The sequence below is a fragment of the Myotis lucifugus genome, unplaced genomic scaffold (genome assembly GCF_000147115.1).
Source record: "Myotis lucifugus unplaced genomic scaffold, Myoluc2.0 scaffold_4, whole genome shotgun sequence".
Classification (NCBI taxonomy): Eukaryota; Metazoa; Chordata; class Mammalia; order Chiroptera; family Vespertilionidae; genus Myotis; species Myotis lucifugus.
Genome location: NW_005871052.1, coordinates 12,421,557 through 12,432,998, shown reverse-complemented (window position 1 = coordinate 12,432,998; position 11,442 = coordinate 12,421,557). Strand labels below are relative to the sequence as shown.

At 41.2% G+C, this 11,442-nt stretch overlaps 1 protein-coding gene across 1 annotated transcript in view; it reads left to right on the top strand.

Annotated features, from left to right (window-relative positions):
- The first annotated feature begins 1,419 nt into the window (after window positions 1-1,419).
- Window positions 1,420-11,442, top strand: part of LOC102430369 (mono [ADP-ribose] polymerase PARP16-like) — a 33,535-nt gene continuing 23,512 nt past the window's right edge. Inside the window, 1 exon segment of the mRNA XM_014466522.2 lies at window positions 1,420-1,431. Coding sequence (XP_014322008.1) covers window positions 1,420-1,431 — 12 coding nt within the window.

Here is an 11,442-nt window from a genome sequence, read left to right as displayed (position 1 = left end):
GAAAATATTTGGCAATGATACATCTAATAAGGGGTTAATCTCCAAAATATATAAGGAACTCTTACAACTTAACAAAAGGAAGAAAACAATTCAATTAAAAAATGGGCAAAGTGCCCGGTCAGTGTGGCTCAGAGTTGAGCATCAACCCATGAACCTGGAGGTCCCGGTTTGATTCCCAGCCAGGGCAGATGCCCAAGTTGCAGGCTCAATCCCCAGTGTGGGGCATGCAGGAGGCAGCCAATCAATTATTCTCTCTCATTATTGATGTTTCTATCTCTCTCTCCCGCTCCCTTCATCTCTGAAATCAATAAAAATATATATTTTTAAAAGTGGGCAAAGGACCCAAATAGGCACTTCTTCAAAGTGGACATACAGAAGGCCAACAGACATGAAAAAAATGCTCAAAGTCACCATCTGAGAGATGCAAATCAAAACCACAATGAGGTATCACCTCACATGTGTCAGAATGACTACCATCAGCAAATCAGCAAAAGACAAGTGCTTGGAGAAAAAAGATGGCGGCTGGCAGGACAGAGGTGAGGGAGAGGAAGTGAGTGAGGGGATGAAAGGAGAGTGTGTGGATGTGTGTATTGTGTGTGAGTGAGTGAGGGACAGTTAAATCCAGCAGGAGCAGCAGGAGCTGGCAGACCAGGCTCTCTGGGACAGGGAGAGACTACCACTGCTGCGGGCACTCCCCAGACTGCGGGACTCTGGCACGGAGCCTACTTCATCTTGAAGGGGAGAGCTGTCTCTTCTAGGAACTCATTAGCACCACCACTCAGACAGGCCTTAGACACTGCGGTGACCCGGAAGCCACACTAGCCAAAATCCTGCTGCCCCACCCGCAGACCCATGGACCCTGAGACCTCCACCTCCAAAGGTGCACTGCTCCTGCAGCAGTAAGTGCAACTTCCCTCCTCCCCAGTGGCAGAACTCTGAACACCACATTCGCGCATTCCCAGCTCGCAGGTATCCAGGACACACCACTCCACAGGCAGCTCTTGGATGCCACTGTGAGACCCTGCTGGGTGTGATTTTGAACAGACAAGGGTGCGCTGCCCCACAGAAGAAATTCTGAATTCCATCTTCCTGAATAACTGCCCACAGACAACCCAGCTGTGCAATTTCAGCCGCAGGGCCCCTCAGCGTGCGTCAGAGCTCTGTGCCAGCAAACGCACTGCCACACTCATACATTTCCAATGAGCAGGCACCCAGAGCCCATCTATCCACAGGGCACTCTGGGGAGCTGCTGTGAGCTCCCGCTGGCTGCGACCTTGGACAAACAGGGATGCACTCCACCCGGCAGTAGAAATTTTGAATTCACTCATCCTGGATACCTGCCCACAGAAGCCTCAATTACGCGGCTTTAGTGCCAGGGCCCTTCAGAATGCGTCAGTACACCCTGCTGGCAAACGCACCATGGGTGTCCCTGTGAGTTGCCACTGGGGGCATGTGTATCCAACCATGGAAGCAGCAGCAAAAGCTGAGTCTGCCCACCCCACAACTACAGAACTCTGGACATCACAGTCATGCCTTTCCAGAGCACAGGCCTCCTGAGTCCCATCACCCCAACAGACAGTTCCTGGGTGCCACTGTGAATCCCCGCTAGGCAATTTCAACCAAGGGCACAAGACAGCAAAAATTGGGACACCCCCCTCCACGGCTGCTGCTGACTTCTAGACACCACAGTTGCGCCTTTCCAGCTCATAGGCCTACATCAAGAGAACCCAAATAGCTCAAGTAGGGAGCTATGCTAGACTACCAAGCCCAGGAGACCTGAGAGATCAAACCAGTAGCACCATCCTCAAAAGAACCTGGGTAGCAAAGCAATCGGATCTACAATTAAAATGTTACAGCAAAACATGGGAAGACAAAAAAGCAATCCCCAAAGGAAAGAAAAATAAGAATCACCACAAAGGGAGTTAAATGAAACTGAGGCTAGCAACATATCAGAGAAAGAATTCAGAGTAATGGTTATATGGATGCTCAAATGGCTGGATGACAAATACACACAACTCAATGAGAATTATAAGGAGCTGAATGAGAATGTCACCAACATGAAAAGGAACCAAGAGGAGATGAAGAACGACATAGCTGCAATAAAGAACACAATGGAAGGCTTAAACAGTAGACTACAAGAGGCTGAGGACCACATCAGCGAATTAGAAGACAAGGTAGGAAAAAACACACAAACACAGCAGCAACTGGAAAGAAGATTTAAAAAGCAAGAGGAGAGCCTAAGGGAGCTTTGGGACAACACAAAATGAAACAACATTCGCATAATAGGGGTACCAGAAGGAGAGGAAGAGAAGCAAGGAATAGAAAACCTGTTTGAAGAAATAATGACAGAAAACTTCCCTGATACTGGCAAGAAAAATCTATGCAAGTGCAAGAAGCACATCCAGTGCCAAACAAAATGAACCCCAAAAGACCAACACCAAGACACATCATAATTAAATTGGCAAACACCAACGACAAAGTAAGAATCTTAAAGGCTGCCAGAGAGAAACAGAAAGTTACCTACAAGGGAGCTCCTATTAGAATATCAACTGACTTCTCAACAGAAACACACCAGGCCAGAAGGAGGGAATGAAATGAAATATACAAAGTCATGCAAAGCAAGGGACTGAATCCAAGAATACTATACCCAGCAAGGCTATCATTCAAAATTGAAGGTGGAATCAGGACCTTCACAGACAAAAAAAGGGCTAAGAGAGTTTATTACTACCAAGCCAGCAATGCAAGAAATGCTAAAGGGACTGCTGTAAAAAGAAGAAACAGAAAGGCAAGAAGAAACACAAACATTAAGAATAAAAATGACAACAAACAAGTACTTATCAATAATAACTTTAAACGTTAATGGATTAAATGTACCAATCAAAAGACATAGGATAGCTGAATGGATAAGAAAACATGACTCATATATTTTCTGTCTGCAAGAGACCCAGGGGCTGTAGCAGAAATTGACTCTTGTGTGTAAATACAACTAAAAACAGACTGAGAACCAAAGAGAGCAGAGAGGTCACCCCTGCTTGAAAATAGGGTTGTGGCTTGGGACACAGAGGAGCTGTGAATCGCAGGGAACTTCAATACTGTGCTGACTACCTGCAAAGAAAAAGACGTGCCAAGCAGAACAGAGGAGGAAGTGAACGACCTTCACTACTTCACATTTTTATTTTTTATCTTTTACTTAAGAAACTAATTTGTTTCTCTCACTACATTTTACCTTGTTTTTAATTATATTTTTATTTTTAACTATTAGTATTAATACTATTATTTTACCCTTTTAAAAAAAGTTTTATTTTATGTTATTTTTTTCTTTATTTTATTTTGGGATAGTGTTATACATTCTATTTTGATTTTCCCTTTAGCATTATTTTAATTTATCTCAATTTTTCCTTCATGCCAACACTCTCTTCATCACTTTTACCCTTTTTTTCCCTGTTTCTCTTACCCTGTTCCAGCTATAATTTTTCTCTACCCTTTCTTTTTACTCCCTGTTAAAAATTGATCTTACTCATACATCTAATTTCCTCTCCCCTGCTCCAAACCCATACACACTTCTCTCTTTGCTTTCTTCACTATCCAAATTCCTTTTTTTTTGCCTTTTTCTTTCTTTCTGTATTGTTGTTGTTTGTTTGATTATTGGTTAGGTTTTTTTTTGTTTGTTGGTTGGTTTTGGTTTTGGGTTTTTTGTTTGTTTGTTTTTTTGTTTGTTTGTTTCTCTTTTTCCTCTCCTCGCTTTTTCTCTTCTTCTACTAATAGCTTAGCTAATCCCAATCACCACCTCAGGCTTATCTACTCTTTATCCTCCTTTTCCAATAGTAAACAAATACATAGATAGATTAAAGAAGGAGGAAAATTTTTAAATATATTTTATTGATTTTTTTACAGAGAGGAAGGAAGAGGGATAGAGAGTTAGAAACATCGATGAGAGAGAAACATCAATCAGCTGCCTCCTGCACACCGTCCCCACTGGGGATGTGCCCGCAACCAAGGTACATGCCCTTGACTGGAATCGAACCTGGGACCCTTCAGTCGGCAGGCCGATGCCCCATCCACTGAGCCAAACCAGTTAGGGCAAGAAGGAGGAAAATTATATATATATATTCCTTTTATATATATTTTTTCTTTTTTTGTATTTAGTTTTTTACTTTTCTTCTTATACACCCATTCTCTTTCTACTTTCTCTATACTGAATTGTGGCTATTTCCCCCATTCATTCAATTCCTTGAACTTACCTCCTGGAAACACTATGAACAACTCTATTCCAACAAAATGGACAACCTAGATGAAATGGACATATTCTTAGAAAAATACAAGCTCCCAAAACTCAATCAAGAAGAATCAAAAAACCTGAATAGGCCGATAACTACTGAAGAAATTGAAGCAACGATAAAAAATCTTCCAGTAAACAAAAGCTCTGGTCTGGATGGCTTTACAGGGGAGTTCTACCAAGCACTCAAAGAAGAACTAAAACCAATCCTCCTCAGACTATTCCAAAAAATTCAAGAGGAAGGCACACTTCCAAGCTCTTTCTATGAAGCTAGCATTACCCTAATCCCAAAACCAGATAAAGACACCACAAAAAAGGAGAACTACAGGCCAATATCCTTGATGAACATAGATGCTAAAATTCTCAACAAAATTCTAGCAAATCGAATTTAGCATTACATTAAAAAGATCATACACCCCAACCACGTGGGATTTATTCCAGGGATGCAAGGATGGTACAATACCTGCAAATCAATAAATGTAATATATCACATAAACAAACTGAGAAACAAAAATCACATAATCATATCAATCGATGCAGAAAAAGCATTTGACAAAATCCAACACCCTTTCTTGATAAAAACTCTCAGCAAAGTGGGAATAGAGGGATCATATCTCAACATAATAAAAGCCTTATATAACAAACCTACAGCCAACATTATACAATGGGCAAAAACTAAACTCATTTCCCCTAACAACGGGAGCAAGACAGGGATGCCCACTTTCACCACTCCTGTTCGATACGGTACTGGAAGTGCTAGCCCTAGCGATCAGACAAGAAGAAGAAATAAAAGGCATACAAATTAGAAAAGAAAAAGTAAAACTGTCCTTATTCGCAGATGACATGATACTATACATAGAAAACCCCAAAGACTCCATTAAACAACTACTGGACCTAATAAGTGAATTTGGCTAAGTAGCAGGATAAAAAAGTTAATGCCAAGAAATCTATGGCATTTTTATACACCAATAGTGAACTTACAGAAAGAGAAATTACAAAAACAATCCCATTTACCATTGCACACACAAAAAAATTAAGATACCTAGGAATAAACTTAACTAATGACATAAAAAACCTGTACTCAGAAAACTACAGGACACTGAAAAAAGAGATAGAGGAAGACATGAACAAATGGAAGAATATACCATGTTCATGGATTGGTAGAAACAACATCATTACAATGTCCATACTACCCAAACCAATCTATAAATTCAATGCAATCCTCACTAAAATACCTACAGCACACTTCAAAGGCCTAGAACAAACTCTCCAAAAATTCATCTGGAATAAAAAAAGGACCCCGAATAGCTGCAGCAATCTTGAGAAAGAAGAACAATGTAGGAGGGATCACAATACCAGATATCAAGCTATACTACAAAGCCACTGTTCTCAAAACTGCATGGTACTGGCACCAGAACAGACATATAGACCAGTGGAACAGAACAGAGAACCCAGAAATTGACACAAACCAGTATGCTTAATTAATATTTGACAAAGGAGGCAAGAGCATACAATGGAGATAAGACAGTCTCTTTAATAAATGGTGTTGGGAAAACTGGATAGATACTTGCAAAAAAATGAAACTAGACGACCAACTTACACCATACACAAAAATAAACTGAAAATGGATAAAGGACTTAAACATAAGATGGGAAACCATAAAAATACTAGAGGAATCCAAAGGCACCAAAATCTCAGACGTATGCAGAAGCAATTTCTTCACCGATACCACTCCTAGGGCAATGGAAACTAAAGAGAAAATAAACAAATGGGACTACATCAAAATAAAAAGCTTCTGCACAGCAAAAGAAACCGTCAACAAAACAACAAGAAAGCCCACTGCATGGGAGAACATATTTGCCAATGTTATCTCTGATAAGGGTTTAATCGCTAACATCTACAGGGAACTCATACAACTTAACAAAAGGAAGATAAACAACCCAATCAAAAAAAATGAGCAACGGATCTAAATAGATACTCTTGGAAAGAAGACATAAGGAAGGCCAAGAGACATATGAAAACATGCTCAAAGTCAATAATCATCTGAGAGATGCAAATCAAAATGACAATGAGGTACCATCTCACACCTGTCAGAATGGCTATCATCAACAAATCAACAAATGACACATGCTGGTAAGGATGTGGAGAAAAAGGAACACTCATGCACTGTTGGTGGGAATGCAGACTGGTGCAGCCACTGTGGAGAACAGTATGGAGTTTCCTCAAAAAACTAAAAATGGAACTTCCATTTGACCCAGTGATCCCACTTCTAGAAATATATCCCAAGAAACAAGAAACACCAATCAGAAAGGATATATACACCCTTATGTTCATAGCAGCACAATTTACAATAACTAAGATTTGGAATCTGCCGAAACCGGTTTGGCTCAGTGGATAGAGCATCGGCCTGCGGACTGAAGGGTCCCAGGTTCGATTCTGGTCAAGGGCATGTATCTTGGTTGCGGGCATATCCCCAGTAGGAGATGAGCAGGAGGCAGCTGATCGATGTTTCTCTCTCATCGATGTTTCTAACTCTCTATCCCTCTCCCTTCCTCTCTGTAAAAAATCAATAAAATATATTAAAAAAAAAGATTTGGAATCAGCCTAAGTGCCCATCAGCAGATGAGTGGATTAAAACACTTTGGCACATCTACGCAATGAAATACTATGCCACAGTAAAAAGGAAGTAACTCCTACCATTTGCAACAGCATGGATGGAGCTGGAGATCATTATGCTAAGTGAAATAAGTCAGTCAGAGAAAGGTAAATATCATATGATCTCACTCATTTGTAGATTATAATGAACAACAAATCAACAAATGACACATGCACAAATGAACAAAAACAGATCGAGAGTCAGAGAAGTATCGATAAGATGCTCAAATCTCAGATGGAAGGTAGGGGAGGTTGGGGGTAAGGGGAAGAGATCAACCAAAGGACTTGTATGCATTCATATAAGCATAAGCGATGGACGCAAACAACAGGGGGTGAGGGTGAGGGCACAACTGGGGGGATGAGGGGACAATGGGGGGATAAAGACACATTTGTAATACCTTAATCAATAAAAGATTTTTAAAAAGACAAGTGCTTGGCGAGGATGTGGAGGAAAGGGAACCCTCGTGCACTGCTCATGGGAATACAGACTTGTGTAGCCACTATGGAAAACAATATGGAGTTTACTCAAAAAAATTAAAAATGGAACTCCCATTTGACCCAGTGATCCCACTTCTAGGAATATATCCTAAGAAATCAGAAACACCAGTCAGAAAGGATATACGCACCCCTGTGTTCATAGCAGCGCAATTTAAATAGCTAAGTGTTGGAAACATCTCAAGTGACCACCAGCAGATGAGTGGATAAAAGTACTGTGGTACATTTACACAATGGAATGCTATGCAGCTGTAAAATAGAAAGAACTGTTATCTTTTGCAACAGCATGGATGGACCTGGAGAGTATTATGCTAAGCAAAATAAGCCAGTCAGAGAAAGATAAGTATCATATGATCTCACTCATATATGGAATCTAATGAACAAAATAAACTGACAAACAAAAATAGAGACATAGAATCATGGAACAAACTGTTGAATCTCGGAGGGAAGGCAGGGGAGGGTGGGTGGGAAGAGATCAACCAATGAACTTGTATGGGTATATGCATAACTCATGGACACAGACAATAGGGTGGTGAAGGCGGGGGTGGACTAGAAGAGGTCAATGCGGGGGGGGAGGGGACATATGTAATACTTTCAACAATAAAGATTTTAAAAAAATAAAAGAAATAAAAACAATTAAAAATAAAGAACAATTGAAGACAATTAAGACACCAGGCCACTCTAAATCTAATACTATAGGGCAAAAGGAAATCAATTGGCAGACATAACTGCTCAGTAGGTGGTCCTTAGGGATAACGCTATCCAGATGTTCAAATGTCTCTCAATCCCACAGGACACATACAAAAACAAACAAATAGAAAAGACAACAGCTATAGCTTGTTTTGCTCAGTGGATAGTGCATTGCCCTGCGGATTGAAGGGTCCTGGGTTTGATTCTGATAAAGGGCACATACCTCGGTTTCTCTCTCTGTCTCTTCTGCTCCCTTTCAGTCTTTCTAAAAATCAATGCAAAAGTATCTTTGGGTGAGGATAACAACAACAACAACAACTCTCTTTTAAAATTTCTGGAAACTGCCACAGAGAAAGAAAAAGGGATTTGGACACAAAGGGGGGAAATTTTGATAGTAATCAGCAACTATGGATTAGACCTAATAAAAGACCTATTCTACCTATTGGAGCACAACTACCAATACTGGAATATATACCTGAATTGATCCACGGGAGACCTGAAAAAAAAATGATAGCATGGGGAAAACACTATTCTTAGAAACCTCCCACAGTGGCTCAAAGTTTATAACCATCTTTTTGTTTGCCCTAAATACAACTCTGGATTTTATCCAAATGTGAGTTTTATCCATTTCAAGATTATGAATATGTATACATATTAATTCATAAGTTCTTGCACTGGATTGAGGCTTTTCTTTGCAGAAGAGCAACAGCACAAACTATAGGACAAATTTTATTTAAAAAAATAATTCCCACATGAGGTATTACACAATGACAGAGGGACTCCTTTTACCAGACAAGTAATTAAATCTACTAGTGAAATTTTTCCCCTACTGCAACATTTCCATTACACTATCATTCCCAATCCTCAGGATTGGTGGATTGAACCAACGAAACAATAAAGACTCAATTGGCGGAGAAACCAAGATGGTGGCATAGGTAAACACTGGAGATTGCTGCCTCGCACAACCACTTCAAAAATACAACTAAAAGACAAAACGGACATCATCCAGAACCACAGGAAGGCTGGCTGAGTGGAAATTCTACAACTAGAAGGAAAGAGAAAAGCATACCGAGACTCAGAGGAGGTGCGGTGCGGAAGTAAAATACAGAGGTACAGAGGCTCATGCAGAGAGGGCTGGCGGTTGTCTTTTTCAATCTGGAGGGAGTCTCAAGCTCTGAGCTCCAGTTCCAGGTGAGTCTCAGGGGACCCAGACTCATACGGGAGAAACTGGACTGTCTGGCATCGAACGGAACTTGAGGGCAGCTTTCTCTCGGGGGTGGGGGGGGGGGAGGTCTTGCAGCAATTGCCGGGACACTGAGAAGCAGGGCCTCTGAGGGCAGGACTGAGAGAAGCCATAACTGCTCATTCCGCCCTGTTGATCCCCTGGGACGCCGCCCCCGCCCTAGCTGTGCATGGAGGCTTTTGCATATGAAAGGCCTGGCCCTTTGCAATCTGATAATTACCTAACAAACTGCAGCTGGCCCAAGGCCCCAGGGCAACTTGCATTGCGTCACAACTGGCTCCTGCTGGATAGCCTCAGGCAGAGGCTAGATTAGCACCTCCTTAGAGATACAGGAGCCAGTGTGCCCAGTGGTCAGAGTGGGACCATCCAGATTGCAACTCCTTGGATCCATAAAGGACACACTCAGGGGTCAGACTCAGTGAGCACCAAAGCCCCATTGAAGCAAGTCTTGCCCCGGAGGGGTGTCTCCAGCACAGAAGTTCTACCACTGCAGACACAGCTGATTCTCACAGCCAATTGGCCTGGAGGTCAATCCCTCCCAGTGTTACCTACAACAATCAAGGCTTAACTACAACAAGACTGTGCATAAAGCCCACAAGGGGGTGCACCAAGAGTGTCTACCTCAGGTAATTGGGGAGGCTGAGCCACTGGGCCCTATAGGACACCTAGCACAGAAAGCCACTCTATCAACACAGCGAAGCATAAAAAAATGTGGAGACAAAGAAAAAGGACACAAATGACAGAAATGGAGGAAAGCAAACTACTGGATATAAAGTTCAAAACCACACTTTTAAGGTTTTTCAAGAATTTTCTAGAAACCACCGATAATCTTAATGAGACCCTCAAGAAATCTAGTGAGACCCTCGAGGTTGTGATAAAGGACCAACTAGAAATTAAGCATACACTAACTGAAATAAAGAATATTATACAGACTCCTAACATCAGACTAGAGGATCGCAAGAATCAAGTCAAAGATTTGAAATACGAAGAAGCAAAAAACACCCAACCGGAAAAGCAAAATGAAAAAAGAATCCAAAAATACGAAGATAGTGTAAGGAGCCTCTGGGACAGCTTCAAGTGTACCAACATCCTAATTTTAGGGGTGCCAGAAGAAGATAGAGAGCAAGATATTGAAAACCTACTTGAAGAAATAATGACAGAAAACTTCCCCTACCTGGTGAAAGAAATAGACTTACAAGTCCAGGAAGCTCAGAGAACCCCAAACAAAAGGAATCCAAAGAGGACCACACCAAGACACATCATAATTAAAATGCCAAGAGCAAAAGACAAAGAGAGAATCTTAAAAGCGGCAAGAGAAAGACAGTCAGTTACTTACAAGGGAGTACCCATACGACTTTCAGCTGATTTCTCAACAGAAACTTTGCAGGCAAGAAGGGAGTGGCAAGAAACATTCAAAGTGATGAATAGCAAGAACCTACAACCAAGATTACTTTACCCAGCAAAGCTATCATTCAGAATTGAAGGTCAGATAAAGAGCTTCACAGATAGGAAAAAGCTAAAGGAGTTCATCACCACTAAACCAGTATTCTATGAAATGCTGAAAGGTATCCTTTAAGAAGAGGAAGAAGAAGAAAAAGGTAAAGATACAAATTATGAACAATAAATACACATCTATCAACAAGTGAATCTAAAAATCAAGTGAATAAATAATCCGATGAACAGAATAAACTGGTGATTATAATAGAATCAGGGGCATAGAAAGGGAGTGGACTGACTATTCTTGGGGGGGAAAGGGGTGTTAGGGATGCGGGAAGAGACTGAACAAAAATCGTGCACCTATGGATGAGGACAGTGGGTGGGGAGTGAGGCCAGAGGGTGGGGTGGGAACCGGGTGGAGGGGAGCTATGGGGTGAAAAGAGGAACAACTGTAATAATCTGAACAATAAAGATTTAATTAAAAAAAAGTACAAATTGGTTGTTACAGAATAGTCATGGGGATGTAAAGTACAGTATACGGAATGTAGTCAATAATCTACACCAATAAAAGAGAAACATGGTAATTGGCGTACGACCGCTACCCTTTTCATTGGCTAATCAGTGAGCATATGCAAATTAACTGTCA